The sequence below is a fragment of the Bombyx mori genome, chromosome 2 (genome assembly GCF_030269925.1).
Source record: "Bombyx mori chromosome 2, ASM3026992v2".
Taxonomy (NCBI): domain Eukaryota; kingdom Metazoa; phylum Arthropoda; class Insecta; order Lepidoptera; family Bombycidae; genus Bombyx; species Bombyx mori.
Window position 1 is genome coordinate 3,620,529 of NC_085108.1, and position 18,036 is coordinate 3,638,564.

The 18,036-nt window shown below is 42.6% G+C and overlaps 2 protein-coding genes across 2 annotated transcripts; one reads left to right on the forward strand and one right to left on the reverse strand.

Moving 5' to 3' along the window:
- The first annotated feature begins 4,270 nt into the window (after positions 1–4,270).
- LOC134200075 (uncharacterized) lies at positions 4,271–7,921 on the forward strand. Its single transcript, XM_062672011.1, has one exon. The coding sequence runs from the start codon at positions 4,271–4,273 to the stop codon at positions 7,919–7,921; it is 3,651 nt and encodes a 1,216-aa protein (XP_062527995.1).
- Positions 7,922–8,887: 966 nt separating this feature from the next.
- LOC101745264 (androgen-dependent TFPI-regulating protein) lies at positions 8,888–17,726 on the reverse strand. The gene is made up of 5 exons (XM_062673188.1): positions 17,566–17,726; positions 14,328–14,519; positions 11,457–11,607; positions 10,221–10,434; positions 8,888–9,242 (listed from the first exon to the last, which is right to left on the reverse strand). Exons 2-5 carry the CDS (start codon positions 14,508–14,510, stop codon positions 9,059–9,061), a joined length of 732 nt encoding a protein of 243 aa, XP_062529172.1. The 5' UTR covers positions 14,511–14,519; positions 17,566–17,726; the 3' UTR covers positions 8,888–9,058.
- Positions 17,727–18,036: the final 310 nt, after the last annotated feature.

The following is an 18,036-nucleotide window of genomic DNA, read 5'->3' on the forward strand; positions in this document are numbered from 1 at the left end:
ACTTCTAATAAAACAATGAAGTGAAAGTATTCAGAAAATTCCGCAGCCGTTTTTCGATCTGATTGATGACCTCTGTTCTAAAATCGCGTATTATTTCACGGAGATATGGAGATTCATACAAAACACTATCAAATTAACGCGACCCCACACTCAGCTATACGCTTCGTCGGCATTATCCTTGACCGAAAAACCAACACTACCATGCAGCTAACCATCCCATTATAATAATCACATGCACAAGCAATTTGATGGCTGCTTAATACACTTTAAAGAATTGTCGTAGTGGGTAAGTTGACCTCTTTTTTGCCTACCTATCTGCCAGTTGTCGCAAACCAAGAAGACGGCAGGATGGAAATTGAAATTACGTCTGGACCCTTTTGAATAAGAGTAGCAGCAGACAGACAGCAGTGAAGAGAGTTGGAGGAGGAATTTGCCGAAAGAGGCATTTTGTAGTATAAGTGTAGATCTTACCATTATATTTTATTTTTGTAAAATATATTTTGTTTTTTTGTTAATCTACTTTATATTTCCAAACAAGAACATCCGTAAAAACCACTGTAGATTTATATATTAGTATAGATATAGATACAGCGACAATAAAAACCCCGAGATCAAACTCCAAATGTAGTTTTAATTGTGCCTACGTCACGCGAAAACCGAAGAAAACACTACACTTTTTATATCGGTTAGATATCAATCACTTTTTTCGTGTACCTAAATTTTGTATATGACTTGTTAACACGATAGAATGACTAGCAATTCATGATGTTTGTCGTTAATGTTAGATGTTGACTCACTGAAAGACGCGTTACCTCATACGTCAAATATTTGTACCATAGTTTATTATAAATTAGATTCAATACTCAAGCGAAGGTCGGGATATAGTTAGCCTCGGAATGTGACTAAACCATATACTTGTGACGGTAGCTATGATTTAACACAAGATATTCGACAGAAGCCTGAATTTCGTTAAGGATATTTTCAAGATGAGCTTACATGCAAGTTCCGATTTGGACCATCCCACACCCGATCCTGGGGACCGAATGGTAAACAGTCGCCATCACCCTATACACGTCAATTCGGATCATCCTGATCCATTATCGGTGCTTACTAGTACCTCAAGCACCAGTCATCATCCTTTTTCCTGGTGGTAGGACCTCTTGTGAGTCCACACGGGTAGGTACCACCACCCTGCCTATTTCTGCCGTGAAGCAGTAATGCGTTTCTGTTTGAAGGGTTGGGCAGCCGTAGTAACTATACTGAGATCTTAGAACTTATATCCCAAGGTGGGTGGCGCATTTACGTTGTAGATGTCCATGGCCTCCAGTAACCACTTAACACCAGGTGGGCTGTGAGCACGTCCAAACATCTAAGCAATTAAAAAAATAAAAAAAAATCGTAGAACCCATCGATTGCGAAGAAGGGTTCGGCGAGTAAATTAACCCACAGACACAGCCCACTGAGTTTCTCGCTGCATCTTCTCAGTGGGTCGCGTTTCCGATCCGCTGGTAGATTTTGCGAAGCATTTCTCTTGCTAGGGCTAGTGCTAACGTCCAGTGCCGGATTAACCATATAGCAAGAGTAGCAATTGCTACGGGCCCCGCGCGAACGGGGGCCCAGCATATTTAAACCCACTCATCTCTGCTCGAGTTTAATTTTTTGAGTGACTTATTAAGAAAAAGTTGTTTGTATAAACGTGTAGAATTTCAATCAGCCTGATAATCAGCTCTACAAAAAGTCTGACGTATGCAAGCACTCTTACCCGACACAGTGTGGATGTGTAGCAGAATTGAGATGGCTCGATTTAAGTTGTTAAAATTATATATTTATTTGTAAGATTAACAGTCACAAGGAACACTATGAGTCAAGAACGTCTGAATTATGTCGCTTTGATGAATATAGAACATGATTTGCTCAGTTACTGGTGGTAGGACCTCTTGTGAGTCCGCACGGGTAGGTACCACCACCCCGCCTATTTCTGCCGTGAAGCAGTAATGCGTTTCGGTTTGAAGGGTGGGGCAGCCGTAAATATAAAACATAAACATTATTTAAAGTAAACCATTGATAAAATATAACATTAGCTATTCCTAAAAAGATAATATACTTTGCATTAAATATCAACTTTGAAATATGTATTGAAAAAAAAATTTGTGTAGTATCATCAGTTTTCAATTGTTAGTTTCTTATCAAAATTATTCTATATAGCCAGAAAATCTGATCTCTGGCTTTTTGTACTTGTCAGAGCCTAACAGCACCTATAGTAATTTACTAAATAATTTAATTGTAACCTATAGATGGCAAATAAACGTATAGACTATTGATTTGTTTTTTTACCACTTTATACTTAAGAACCCATAGTAGATCAAGTGCTCTTTGAAATAATTTGCTACGGGCCCCGCGCTTGCTTAATCCGGCATTGCTAACGTCCTCAGGTTAGAGCTTACCTAGCGAGCCGTGAGCTTACCTACTCGCCCGGTTACGCTGGCATAGCTCCCAAGGTTATCAGCTTAGAACGAAAAAAAAACCAAACGGATCACCCCTTTCGGTACACCCTTAAACTAGACCTGGAAGGTTAAGTACCTGGGAGTCATCCTGGATGCATCCATGACATTCCGCCCCCACATAAAGTCTCTCCGCCACTACGCTGCCTTTATCCTTAGCAGACTATAACTATATTATAAATACTATGTAACTATACTTGAGACCTTAGAACTTATATCTCAAGGCGGGTGCCGCATTTGCGTTGTAGATGTCTATGGGCTACAGTAACCACTTAACACCAAATGAGCTGTGAGTTCGTCCACCCATCTAAGCAATAAAAAATAAAAAACTATTTTATCCCATAAGGTATATTCTTAGGTAGGTAGTAATCCCCTTGTAAGGACAATAAGTTTTGTAAAGTGAGAGCAAGTTTTGTAGAGACCTAGAGACCAAGACCTATAATGACATACGCGAGTGTGGTTCGCACCAACATCGACACCCTTCAATCCATCCAATACCATTTTCGCAGGCTAGCCGTCGGAGCACCGTGGCTCGGAACTTCGAGCTATACGACGATCTAGTCCTAATTAGAGTTGGAACGGTACTTCGGTATGGTCTTTTTTTATTTGGGGAAGGGTTTGATCCTCCTACGAACTTCGATAACGCCATGCGTCATATTAATCACCTCATCGTTGCTGCCGTTGACTATTCTCCGACTCCGGCTCACGCAGGAGCCAGTCACCATCGACGTCCTAGACACATCCTTACGGATCTATCAGATCCGCTAACTAAACATTAGACGCCTTCAGCTCTAATTCTAGGAACAAGCTTAGGGACCCCGGTAACCGTACTCGTCGAACTCGGCAAAGTTTTCACAGTGCAGCCTAACCTATACATCAGCCTGCTGATGTTTCTCGCCGGTTCTTCTCGGCGAGTCGCGATTCAGATCTGGTAGTAAATACATTCGAGAACCAGTTGTCCTTGAGCTCCCTCAGCGGATTAGTCAGCTGTCAAAAAAATCCCATTCCTCCTGGCTGAGTCTGTGACCGCCACCTGTCCTGGTTAAAATTAAAAGAACCTCGGGGCCACCAGTAATCCTTCCTTCGCAAAGGTCTACCGAGCAATTTCACTCGCTCCGTGGAAGATATTTCCTTTATCGTGACTCCTAAACACCAATTACATACAATTAATCAAATTCCTAAAAAGAGCTTATTACTCCTTTTTTTTTTGTTGTTAGAAGTGTGGACGAGCTCACAGCCCACCTGGTGTTAAGTGGTTACTGGAGCCCATAGACATCTACAGCGTAAATGCGCCACACACCTTGAGATATAAGTTCTAAGGTCTCAGTATAGTTACAACGGCTGCCCCACCCTTCAAACCGAAACGCACCACTGCTTCACGGCAGAAATAGGCGGGGCGGTGGTACCTATCCGTGCGGACTCACAAGAGGTCCCATCACCAGCAACTACGCAAATTATAATTTTGCGGGTTTGATTTTTATTACACGATGTTATTCCTTCACCGTGGAAGTCAATTGTGAACATTTATTAAGTACGTATTTCATTAGAAAAATTGGTACCCGCCTGCGGGATTCGAACACCGGTGCATCGCTAGATACGAATGCACCGGACGTCTCATCCTTTAGGCCACGACGACTTAATAATTGGGTAAACAATATCACAGATTACCGCGAGAATGTATTTGGCTTACCCGTACTCTATGGAACGCTACCCGTATGGAATGTCAATACGTCCTGCTAGTTTGGTAAAACTGATTGCAGTTTGCTGCAATGGTTCGGAAACAAATATTGATTTTAAACGTCCCATGCATCCTGTTCGCGCGACAGCGCGACGTTTGTAAATGTTCGGCTCAACTCGGGTGCCGTCGCCCGTACGCACCCCGCACCTCTCATAACAGTGCGTTGGGGCCCGGCAGGCCAATAGCCTTCGGCACGATATTTGATTTTGCATTGTTAGGACCCATACACGATTTGTATACTGCTCCTGTAAGCAAAACTGAATCGGCTCACATTGTCAGCGCACAACCAGAACTCGAGGTATCTACACATGACATTCGCAAGAGCCTTGAGAAGTTCTGGGAATCTGAAGAGCCCCAACTTCATGTTGAAACTACCCCTTTGCAAGATCAGTGTGAAGAAATATTCCGCACTACCACTACTCGTAAACCCTCAGGTCAATATACGGTAACTTTACCCTTTTTACATAATATGCCCGAACTAGGAAGTACCCATGCCATAGCATTGCGCAGGTTTCTTAATCTTGAAAAGAAGTTACAAGCTGACCCATATCTCCGTGTGAAATACATTGATTTCATGGCAGATTATCAGAAGCTGGGTCACATGTCCCCATGCCACCCGAGTGCTTTTGCTCATAAACCTCACTTCTATATCCCTCATCATGGCATCTTCAAGTCGGGATCGGACAAGCTACGCACTGTTTTTGATGGTAGCTGTAAAAGCTCAAATGGTGTCAGCCTAAATGACTGTTTACACACTGGTCCAGCTCTTCAACAGGACATTGTCGATATTATCTTGTCGTTTAGAACTCATCCCGTAGTTTTCAGCACTGACATTTGTATGATGTTCAGAAACATACTCATACATCCCGATCAGAGGCGTTACCAGCTCATTCTCTGGCGCTCTTCGCCAGATCAGCCCCTGCTTACATATGCCTTAAACACTGTTACATACGGGTTAAGATCAAGCCCATATCATGCTATACGCACTTTAATCCAATTAGCGGATGATGAAAGTCATCGCTATCCTGCAGCTGCTCAAGTCCTGCGCAAGTCCATATTCGTCGATGATATTCTCACTGGTCACGATTCTGTAGTAAAGGCTCAAGCTCTCCAAAACGACTTGATTAACTTACTAGCCTTAGGTGGTTTTCAGCTCAGTAAATGGACCTCAAACTGCCCTCAGCTTCTTGAAAGATTTCCCGATGATCAGTGTGACATGCCCAAGGACTTTGACATTAGCCCAGACTCCAACTCCATAAAAGTATTAGGTATACAGTGGATTCCTCAATCGGATGAGTTAACTTATCGTATTTCTCTCCCCTCAATAAAACAAATTACCAAACGCTCAATCCTCAGCACAGTCGCCTCTCTTTATGATCCTAATGGTTGGGTTACTCCTGTTATCTTCCGCGCAAAGCTTCTCCTACAGAAGCTGTGGCTTCTAAAGTTAGAATGGGACGAACACACCCCTGTTGAAGTGCAGACAGAATGGAACCGCATATCACAAGATCTGCCCCAATTGTCAACCCTTCGTTTGCCTCGCCTTATTTGTACAAACAAACTTAAGTCTACTTACTCGCTTCACGGGTTCGCAGACGCCTCAGAGGCAGGTTTTGCTGCCGTTATTTATCTCCATGAACTCGATGAGCACAGATGTGTCAACGTATACCTCGTAATTGCTAAATCACGAGTCGCACCCGTTAAAAATCGTCTTACCATCCCCAAGATGGAGTTATCTGCTGCAAGTCTCTTAACACAGCTTATGATACGTGTCTCGACTCAATTGTTGTCCCATATTACCATAAAGCAACACATATGCTGGTCAGACAGTACCATTGTCCTAGCATGGCTAAACACACTTCCTCATAGACTTCAGGTCTTTGAAGCTAACAGGGTTGCCAAGATAACATCCAATCCAATCACCTCCACATGGAAACATGTTCCTACAAACCTGAACCCTGCAGACTGTGCGAGCAGGGGAATGTCTGCCCAGTCACTATCAGCTCATGATCTTTGGTGGTCTCCTAGCTGGCTGAAGGAGCCTCCTGACACCTGGCCCAAAATGCCTCCTGCTCTAGGCCACCATGCATTACCAGGTCTGAAGCCCAAGAAAGTACCAGCTCATATAGCAGTTCCTGACCTCGACCTTGACTTGCTTACTCGATTCAGTTCTCTCGACAAGCTCATTGGAGTGACAGCTTGCATAAAACGCTTTATTTTCAATTGTAGACACAACTCAACTGATAGGTGCTCTGGTCCCTTGACAGTTGGAGAACGTAGAGATGCTCTGTTATTCTGGGTTCGCTCTGTTCAACACAATGAGTTTGCGGAAGAAATTTACCGTCTTCAGGCAGGCAAGATTTGTACCGTTCGACTTCAGCGTCTTTCACCCTTGATGAAAGATGATCTCTTGAGAGTTGGTGGTCGCCTCACTCATGCGCCAATAAGATACGATGCTCAGCATCCTCTCGTTCTGCCCAGCTCTAGCCCACTAGTTGATCTCATCATAGACCACTATCACAGAATAAACTGTCATCCTGGGGCTGACACATTACACGCTATCCTCCGTCAGCAGTTCTGGATACTCTCAGCACGTCGTGTCATCAGGCATCGCGTGTACAAATGCATTAGATGTTTCCGATATCGCGCTCAGGCCAGGGCTCCGTTGATGGCTGATTTGCCCGCAGACAGGGTCACACCCCAGCCAGTATTTAGTCAGGTCTCTACAGATTTTGCTGGCCCGTTTCTCATTAAATCTAGTACTTTACGTAACGCCAAACTCATGAAGGCATACTTTTGTGTCTTTGTTTGCTTATCTACCAAGGCGGTTCACTTGGAACTCGTTTCGTCACTCAGCACTGAAGCGTTTCTTGCTGCAATGCAACGGTTTTTATCGCGTCGCGGTACTCCTACTCTTGTCCGTTCTGACTGTGGCACAAATTATGTAGGAGCTAAGAATCATCTCATTGAGGTACAAGATTTTCTCGCGCAAAATAATGACACAATCACGCATAAGCTCGCTAATCAGCACATAACTTGGCTGCTCCAACCGCCCACGGGACCCTGGTTCGGGGGCCTTCACGAAATTGCGGTCAAGAGCACTAAGAAGTTACTTTATCATGTTATAGGTGAACAGCACCTCACGTTTGAAGAATTTTCCACACTTTTAACTCGAGTCGAGGCAGTACTTAATTCCAGACCTCTCTGTCCACTTTCGTCAGATCCCTCCGATTTTGAGCCACTAACAGCTGGCCACTTTCTTATTGGCCGTCCACTCACCGCTCTTCCTGAGCCATCTTTTGATGATAGGCCATTATCAGCTCTTAAGCGTTTTCAGCTCATCCAAGCTCTCTCTCAGCGTTTTTGGACTCTGTGGACCAAATCCTATCTCCATACCCTCCAAACCCGCTCCAAATGGCTTTCCACATCCTCACCTCCTCAAGTTGGAGAGCTCGTCCTCATCAAAGAGGACAATCAGCCCCCGCTGCAATGGAAACTTGGAAGGATTATCCGCACGTTACCCGGCAAGGATGGAGTGATCAGAGTCGTGGATTTGGACACGAAGCATGGAAGTCTGCGGAGACCTGTGTTCAAGTTAGCCAGGTTGCCGCTGGATTCAGCACATGAAGAAGTTCAGCCCCGGCCGCCCCAGGATGTTCGCGCGACAGCGCGACGTTTGTAAATGTTCGGCTCAACTCGGGTGCCGTCGCCCGTACGCACCCCGCACCTCTCATAACAGTGCGGTACATGACGGCACGCGGAGATACGCTCGTTCGATATTGAGTAAATTGTGCGCGCGCGCCTTTCGTATATACTAAGTAAAAGGTTGAGTGTGAACCGGTGAAAAGGTGTATGTGCCACCCATCGCAAAGAAACACCACTACGACCGTGATAGTGCCAGCATCAGCCTCCAAGTAAGTCCCGTTTTCCTACCTACCCTTTCGTGTCCGCTCATTCTCCGCAGAGTTCATTTGCTCCCTTTCAGCTCATCAGCTCACATTTAAGGTGACGCTCACCTGCGTCACATCCATTGTGACTATGAACATCGGATCAACTAAATAGTTCATAAGTTTGCCTTTAGCGTTCACAGGTATGACTTACGTAATAAAGGCGCTTCCCACAGTAAAGATCTGAGGTCTGAAGTCTGAAGAAGACATGAAGTTGTCATCACCGCGTTTCGGGTTTCCCCGAATATCTTCTACTCTGTCGGCTGACGCTACACTGATCATTGTTTTAATATTATGACAGCGGAGAATGACTTTTTTTTTGTTCCTACCTATGCCGATAGCCTTGAGAGGCTATTTCTGCTTCTACTTGACGTTTAGGTGAGCTCATGGGGCTCAAACCGGTGTTGCTAACACTGGCCCTAGCAAGAGCAGTGCTTTGCAGAATCTACCACCGGATCGGAAACGCGACCGACTGAGAAACTCAGTGAGCTAAAAGAGAATGTCTAATAATGAAACAAACGTAATGAAATTAACAAAGCAGTCAACATGACTGCTTTTTACCTTAGCAGAAAGCTTTCACCGAGCCAACCTGTTATTTTAATGTGGGCACATTGTAACAAGCAATGTATCGTGAAGTCAGTTGACATCTCACGTCTTTTGTTTTGCGTACATTGCGTACACAAAACCAAATCATACACAAGTTTCCGTTTGTATTATTTTACTTGCTGGTGTGATTCTTCGAGATCAGTTCCGTTACACCCTCTATATTTAATTAAGTATAAAATAAAATTGGCTATCAGAAAAGCGTGAAATATTTCAAGCGGCTTTGTGATCTCTCGTGTAACACTGCCTAAGTAAGCCACTCCTATAACTCAGTGAATCTTCTTTACGTCTTCGACGCCGTGGATCAAAGAGTTCAACCGCCATTGAAGCCAGTAGAACATCAAGCACATAACTGCGACATAAAAGTGGAGCAGATAGAAATGTATCGTTCCTTGAACTGCTTTGAAGATCGGGTACAGCCAGACGCCGTGCTCGTGATAAGTGAAATGTAACCTGAAACAATTTTATTTATTCATTAATAACTGGTAGTTTCAGATATCATGCTGCAACGCCTTATCGAAGTACCTTTCCGACGGTCGAAGTGTCAATCAGCTCTTAAAAAGGTATAAGCAAATTTTCTAAGATTACCTTGGCCCAAAGGATATAACACCCGGTGTATCCATCACAAGTTTTTCTTTTCTACAATTGAGATAAATCTAAAGGTGGGCGGCGGTTTATGTATACCACTTAACACCAGGTTGGTCGTGAGCGCTTCACCGCTCTATGCATTATAAAACTAATGATAATGTTCACCACAATACCAGGCGCAAAGCTAGGATCACCAGGGCCTAATGGATAAGACACAAATAGCAATCGTGTCGAATGAATCAATTATGCCGTAGTTCGAATACCAGCTTCCAATATTCCTAAATATATGCCTTACACGAGGAAAAACAATAAAGAAAATCACATTATCTAATTATGGTGATCTGCAAAACTGCCTATTGGGGGTCGGGCGTAATGTGAGTGAGGTCGTGTGAGAATATCATCAACTTTTAAGGCTTAAAGGTTTGAGCACCTGTGAGCCAATATATCGAAGCACCTGAATCAAGATTTCGTCAGCTTTGAGTAGTAAGGTTTTGCTTTGTTGAGGCTTGCTAATTAACACCTTAATTGTGAAACGAACGAGTTCTGATACTCCTCATCCGTTTCTATCTGCGCCGAGTCGAGAAAAACCTTGGTGTCTCTGTCGCGCGTAGGCCCCAATTACAGTTCGATTTAATGCAGAAAAGAAATGAATATATATTTAAGATTCATTCAATACAATTGGTGATTCAATAGCAATTGAAAATTCCAGGTTCTGTCTCGAGTCTTTACATTGTGATCTTCAGGGAAGATCGTAGCCAAATAATCCGAAGTACCCTGGAAGCTAATTCAAACTCAAACCCTTTACGGGCCTCGACCGAAATAATATTTGGCCATAATACTCACACGAAGACGTACGCCAACATGTGTATCGCCAGTTGCGCGATGTTCCTGTAGTGACTTTTTGGTTTCCTTGGCCGAAACATCACCTCCCAGACCACGACCGGAACGATCATTGTATGTATGACGTGGTTAGACAGACGCGTCACGATCTTGTCCAAGTAAGCCGGGAATATCAGGCTTCTGTCGTAGTTGAATAAAGTCCAAAATACAGTGAAGACTACCTGAAAAATGGATTATAGATCCCGCCTAAATATCGTCGATTTAGGCAATGCACTGGACTTTTCGACCTTTTTTTTTTTTATTGCTTAGATGTGTAGACGAGCTCACAGCCCACCTGGTGTTAAGTGGTTACTGGAGCCCATAGACATCTACAACGTAGACGCGCCACCCACCTTGAGATATAAGTTCTAAAGTCTCAGTATTGTTACAGCGGCTGCTCCACCCTTCAAACCGAAACGCATTACTGCTTCACGGCAGAAATAGGCAGGGCGGTGGTACCTATCCGCGCGGACTCACAAGTGGTCCTACCACCAGTAAACGTGACCTTATACGTGAAGGCGTGCCGGTGACGACTGATGTCCACTACGTTAACACTAACCGTGCCAGGTCAAATGGCCGGTTTTAAAATTAAACTTGAAATTATAAACTCGAGGGTGAGAGGTTCTTTGGTTTCAGCGACATTTCCTTTAATACACAACTTTTATCTTGGTAAAGGTGCGTTTTTATTTAATTTTTTTATTCCTTAGTCGGGTGGACGATCTCACGGCCCACCTGAAGCGGTTACCGGAGCCCATAGACATATACAACGTAAATTCCGCCACTTAACTTGAGATATGAGTTCTAAGGTCTCAGTATAGTTACAACGTCTGCCCCACCCTTCAAATCGAAAAGTATTACTGCTACACGGCGGAAATAGGCAGGGCGGTGGTACTTACCGGTGCGGACTCACAAGAGATCCTACCATCAGTAATTAAGCAAATTATAATTTTTGTGGGATTGATTTTTATTACACGATGTTATTCCTTCACCGTGGAAGTCAATCCTGAACATTTGTTAAGTACGTATTTCATTAGAAAAATTGGTACCCGTCTGCGGGATTCGAACACCGTTGCATCGCTCGATACGAATGCACCGGACGTCTTATCCTTTAGGCCAACTATTGTTGATCGAAGGGCCATGACGACTTGTGAATCTGGCTGTGTCATTACCGAACCTTTTTGAAGGATAATCAATATGTACCTACCCAAGTAGACGGCCATACCAGACCAGCGAACATAATTTCCCGCGACGAGCCCAAATATTTAGGTAATCTGTAGTTCTTTTTGTGTTTATTTAGTAGCACCAGAAGATCGCAGAGTGTACCCAGCGCCGCATATCCTATCTGTAGACCCTGAAACAGAATCGGACACATATGAAATCGGAATCACTGAATATTGTATAATAGGCTGGGGAAAAAGATTCTTTGGTATTTTTTAAGAAAATTCACATTTTTTTATATAGTTTATTTACATTTAACTAAAGTATGTAGGTACCATTTTGTTCGATAACTTTTTGCAATCTTGTAAGTATGGACATGATCTAACTACTCTCACAGACACTGCATTAGGTCCATTAACATCGCAAATTTTTTTCGCGGCTTGCATTACATTTTTACCTTTTTGTAGTAAAATTTTAAAATGTATCGAATTTTTTCATTAAATGAGTGCTTGACAGTACGAAAAGTAAAATAAAAATCACACATTTTCCTAATTTGAATTTGGAATTATATTCATTAAAATTTAAACTTTTAATGGTACCAAAACCAGACAGATACATATTATTAGTATAGCCAAAGAGATTTTATTACAAGTTTATTCTTCTTCTTCTTCTTCCAGTGCCTCTTTAATCCTGAAGGTTGGCCGTTTGCATTCCTGTATTCCTTTCTGTCAGCAGCCAGCCGGAACAGCTGTTCGACGGAGGCAATACCGGTCCACTCCCGGATATTCCGGAGCCATGACTTTTTTCCTCGCCCAACACGTCACTTTGCCCATAATTATCAGCTGCAGCAGCATGTATCGATCGTTCCTGAGCACGTGGCCGAGATACTCTAAGTTTATAATTACTATAATGCGAAAAGTCTTTTTCCCGAACATATTATATCAGAAACCTTTTTCTTTTACTTTTAGTGAATATTTCTCTGATAAAGGAAATATAGAGCTTACAACACAGATTAATAAGGCACAAGATTGCGGCTTTGGCTCTTGAAACACCTCATTGCACTACTTTACGTTCCCCAGAAAAGCCCACTCCAAGCTTTGCGGGACTCTTTCCTAGCACCATGTACTCGCTAGGTTTCTCACCGGATCTTCTCCATGGGTCGGGATTCTGATCCGATGGTTCAGCGAAGCAATGCTCGAGCTAGGATACCAAGTTCTCTTAGGTTGAATCCCGTGAGCTCGTCACCAATCACGGTGAACCTAGATTAGCCCCCTGAGGCTACTGGCATACATATACAAAAAAATCGGTTGTCTGTAAAGTCGGTTTACTGACGATAGTTGAACGTGACAACGTAATAAGAAAATACTGATGGAATGGTTTCATTTTTCAATTATCGCAATTATCGTTGCCATAAACAATTGACACCACATTCACTTTTCACTGAACTTCATACTTGACGAAAACATGTACCTAAATGTACGAGGGCGGGATGATAAGTAACTAGCCTCTGCTATTTAAAAAGTTAAAATTTAAAAATTAAATATGTCATTTGTAAATTCGTCTCTCTGGCCACCTGTGTTCTAAATTTCAATTTGGTGGCGTGAAAATTTTATTGATTTTTTGTCATTTGAAAATATATTTCGTCAAGTGTTTTCAAAATGGATAAATTTGAACACAGATCGGTGATAAAGTTTCTTCATATGTAGGGCATGAAGGGGAAAGATATCTATGACGAGTTAAAGAATGTTTTGGGTAAATGTGCTCCTTCTCATGCCACAGTAAAAAACTGGGTGGATTAGTTTAAACGCGGTCGTACATGTGTCCAAGATGAAGCCCACCCCGGACGTCCAAAAAGCGTCACGACACCGGAAATGGTCGTGAAAGTACATGATATGGTTTTAACAGATCGACGATTGAAGTTATCTGAAATAGCTGACACTACAGGTATCTCAAAAGACCGGGTACATCATATCCTAAGTGAGGAATTAAATATGAAAAAGTCATCGGCCCGTTGGGTGCCGCGATTGCTTACGCACGATCAAAAAAGGATTCGAGTGCAAAACTCAAAAGAATGTTTGGACCGTTTCAGAGTAATAAAGCCGATTTTTTACGTCGATTTGTAACAGCAGATGAAACATGGGTTCATTATTACACGCCAGAATCAAAAATTCAATCAAAACAGTGGACGCAATCGGGATGGTCGGCTCCAAAAAAGGTCATGGCTGTAAAGTCGGCTGGATAAGTCATGGCTTCCGTCTTTTGGGATGCAGTTGGGATCTTGATGATAGATTACCTTCCTAAAGGTCAAACAATTAACAGATAATACTACACTAATCTTCTAGATAATCTTCATCAATGTATTCAGTAAAAACGACCAGATTTGGCGAAAAAAAAAACATTTTCCACCCTAGGGTCACACATGTGTTAAAGCTATGGCAAAAATTAACGAATTGAAGTAAGATTTGCTGCCCCTTATTCGCCTGATATAGTGCCATCAGACTTCCACTTATTCCCTAAGCTCAAAACCTTCTTGGGCGGACAGAAATTTGCCACAAATGATGAAGTCATAGCCGCTGTAGAGGAGTATTTTACAGGCCTCGAAAGAAATTATTTTATGGAAGGCATTACTGCTTTAGAACGAAGATGGAATAAGTGCGTAGAGGTTCACGGAGACTATGTCGAAAAATAAAATTAATTTTATCATGGAAAGTTAAGTGTTTCATTATTAGGCTAGGTACTTATCATCCCGCTCTTGTATTATTGTATAGCAGCTGTCCATGCGGATGCATCGCTCACATCGCCTCAGAGCGAGGTAACGCCGCATGAGTCATGTTTTTTCGTGCGTGCAGCCGGCTCCATCGAATTATAAGACGTTGTCACGTCAAAAAAGGGTAACAAAATCTGTGAACTCACCACCGTCCAAGTAGTAAAATATCGATACTCCATTTTCTTGAAAGTGCCTATTCCGACATTATCCAGGGATTTTTCGCTGATATTAGCCGATAGTATGGTATGCCGCATGTAAATTAGATTACCGATATGCATCGCTATTGTCGACACATAGCCGAGCAAGCGAAAGTAAATTTGATAGCTCATTATTGTATTCTGAAAAAAAAAAAAACATTCTTTTTTTATTCATTTACTAGCTGACCCGGCAAACTTCGTAGTGCCTCAATCGATAAATAAAAGACCTAAACTTCTGTATAAAATAAATTTAAAACAAGCAAAAGGAAGCCGTGCGACGGGGGACACATCAAAGGAAAAACAAAATTGTTATGTTTGTTTAATTCCGAGCAGTTTCATATTTATCTACCTTTTAAACCTTTTCTGGACTTCCACAAATAATTTAAGACCAAAATTAGCCAAATCGGTCCAGCCGTTCTCGAGTTTTAGCGAGACTAACGAACAGCAATTCATTTTTAAATATATAGATATAGATTACATTGGTTTGAATACGTCCGTTGATGTATTTTAAGGCATTTTCTACCGGTCAACCAAAGGTGATGCGTTGACAGTAAACGTGGGGTCTTTTGATAAAATATAAAGGAAATAAATATAGGCATGAAATACTCTAAGATACACACACAATATACATAAGTGTAAATATATATTTCTGCCAGGATAAAACATTAAGACGGGACACGAGTGAAGTCTAAAGATGTGTTGCGAAAGTTCAAATCGGTGATGGAAACCAGCGCTTCCTGGCCCACGCTGGTTCAGGTTCAGGTACGAGTTGGTAGCTTCGTATATGCTGGTTAAGAACCCAGAGTCCCCCTGTTTAGAGCCATTGATGACTTATTCATGTGCTCCGCGGTGAACACATCACTTTGCTCTCTGGTGGGTGTTGTTTTAGTCCAGCAGAGGCGAGCCCTAATGATTATCGAAAAATTACTCGTATTGGCATCCAGTGTGCTTAGTGCGAGTTTTTTAACGTTCTCGATAGCGTTTTTTTTTTTCTACCTTAGCTGAGAGCCTTGAGAGGCTATATCAGCGTAACCCTAAATTTTGTAGGTGAGCTCATGGGGCTCAAACCGGAGAGTTGCTAACACTGACACTAGCAAGAGCAGTGCTTCGCAGAATCTACCACTGGATCGGAAACGCGACCCACTGAGAAGATCTGGCGAGACACTCAGTGGGCTGTGTCTATGGGTTAATTCGCTCGTCGAGCCCTTCATCGCAAGCGACGGGTTCGACGAGGACGGTGATCGGTGCTTGTGGTGCCTAAAAGCACCGTTAATGGATCAGGAGGATCCGTAATGACGTGCTTTGGGCGACGTCAACGGTTTACCATTCGGTCTACTGGGTCGGGTATGTAGTTCAGCGGCTACGATGAGAGGGTTCTCATGTCGTGCCGCCTTCTCAAAATGGTGCAGCGATGCCGACTGTAGATACTTACTAACTGAGTCGAGCTCCAGGTCATCGTGGAGATCCGCGTTCCTCAGGAACCTGCGACGGCTATCCTGCAGAATCGGGATTGAATAACCTGAAGGGATTTCAAGTGTATGCGGGCCGCGTGAGCGAACACTACGCTTGCATGCGTCATGACGGGGCGTATGCAAGTTTTGTAGAGAGTTACCTTATTGCGGAGGGACGGCTTTCTTCGTCTACAAAGCATAGGGTAGAGTCGTCCTAGTATAAAGGGGGCACGGTCGCGTACCGTTTTAATGTGGGGACGGAATGAAGTTCTAAGGTCCCAACGGCTGCCCCGCCATTCAAACCGAAACGCATCACTGCTTCACGGCAGAAATAGGAAATAGGTGGATACCCGTGCGGACTCACAAGAGGTCCTACCACCAGTAAAACCTTCCATAGTCATTGTCCTGCTAATAGAAAAATCAAAGTTATCACTGCCGTCCGGGTATATTAGCCTTGAATATTAAAATAAAAACTCGTCCGAGCCGTAGTCAAGCGAACAAACAAATGTATTTCAACAAACAAGTGTAAATAAAATCATAATTCTTTGCTGTAACCTTGCGATTTAAATTTATATTTTAATAACTCAATAACAATGCTAATTAAGGTACATAATATAATTAATAGACTTAACAAGGTGAATGTGTATGTATAGCTGTACATTTTTTTGTTTATCCAAAACCAAATTTTTCGGCTTAAATACGAACGAATAGTGATCCCAACATATATTTTTTTCCTTCTTTAACACCTGCGATCAGTCGCCAAGACTATAATCAGGTGAGTTGTGATTTAACAATTGGTTTGGAGGGACAGAGCCAATGCTCCGTCTCGCCTTACTAGGGTAGCACGTCGGCTCTCTTGAGTCTTCTAATCGGATTTGGCTGCAATAGTAAGCTGGACAACGGGTTTGGGTGAGCTTTCAAGCGGTTCTTATAGTTGGCTGAGTATCGTTTAACTTCATCCAAGACGGTTGGGATTTCCCAACATATAACTAACTATATTTTAGACTATACTTGAGACCTTAGAACTTATATCTCAAGGTGGCGCATTTACGTTGTGGATATCTATGGGCTCCAGTAACCACTTAAGACCAGGTGGGCTGTGAAATCGTCCATCCATCTAAGCAATAAAAAAATAAAATTGTTGCGCCGACCCCAAATGACTGGGAGAAGGGCAGGAGAATGATGATGACAGCCTCCTATCTGAAGTGGTGTTTACTGAGATGGGTTACCACAATGTCGCACGGGACCTTACCAATAGCCAACATGCATCCCACACAATACCGTCTTTACCATAAGGGCACGCGGGGCCCGTGCCCAGGGCCCCCACTCTCAGGGGGCCCCGAAAGACCGACCATTTCTCGCACACGTTTATTCTCAAAACATTTTTGTCGGGCATATTACACTTTTTTCACAAATCAGTAATCAGAAGGTATTTACAAGGCATATACTATGACTATAATAGAAGATTTCGCTCAACAGAAATCCCGAAAGAAACCGTTATCGAAATCGTAACCAAAAAACCAGGAGCATTCTAATATCATTAATGGCATATTATATCATACTGTATTTGATTACCTATAATAAATGGTCTCATACTCAATAAAAAAATGTTATTAAAATTCGCTTTTTTTTCTTAATCCTAGTTTAAGACGTCCCTGATCCCACATACACTCGCCACAGAGCTCTGACGAGGAACTTAAAATCGAAATTTTTATGTATTCAAAATGAGTACTTACCGAATAACCAAAGATTTAAATAATATCAAACAAGTTTTGTCCTTAAACAAGTTAAGAATTAAACACGTACTACACGCTCAGCTTATGGTCTGTGACTGCTTCTAACGGTACAAGCGTCTACTTTGACGGGTCTGCCATCACCGAAGCGTGCGATAAAAACAAGAGATCAGAGAATACTGGTTACTTATAACCACATCCAACAGACCTGTCACGCTTAAGAACGTGACTATCGAATTCGAAGCGAACGTAGCTCATTTAATTCTGGCTATACATGTGAAACTACTGTTGGTTGTCTTTTGCGTTAAAATGGGAGCCATTCGTTCTAAAGAACGTGATTGAACGTAGCTTAATTACGTATCATTACGTATGACGTCATCCGGAGCTAAAATGTTTACCGCGACAATTAACTATACACTAAAATAATGAAAATAATGTAAGTCGTCGTGGCCTAAAGGATAAGAGTAAGTCGTC

Bases quoted from the DNA above. Each gene is read 5' to 3' on its own strand.
- LOC134200075 (XM_062672011.1), top strand. From the start codon at position 4,271: ATGGTTCGGAAACAAATATTGATTTTAAACGTCCCATGCATCCTGTTC.
- LOC101745264 (XM_062673188.1), bottom strand. From the start codon at position 14,510: ATGAGCTATCAAATTTACTTTCGCTTGCTCGGCTATGTGTCGACAATA. The intron at 10,435-11,456 runs GTACATATTGAT...TTTTTCAGGTAG, and splicing joins ATGGCCGTCTACTTGGGTAG to TCTTCACTGTATTTTGGACT. The intron at 9,243-10,220 runs GTGAGTATTATG...AAATTGTTTCAG, and splicing joins ATGTTGGCGTACGTCTTCGT to GTTACATTTCACTTATCACG.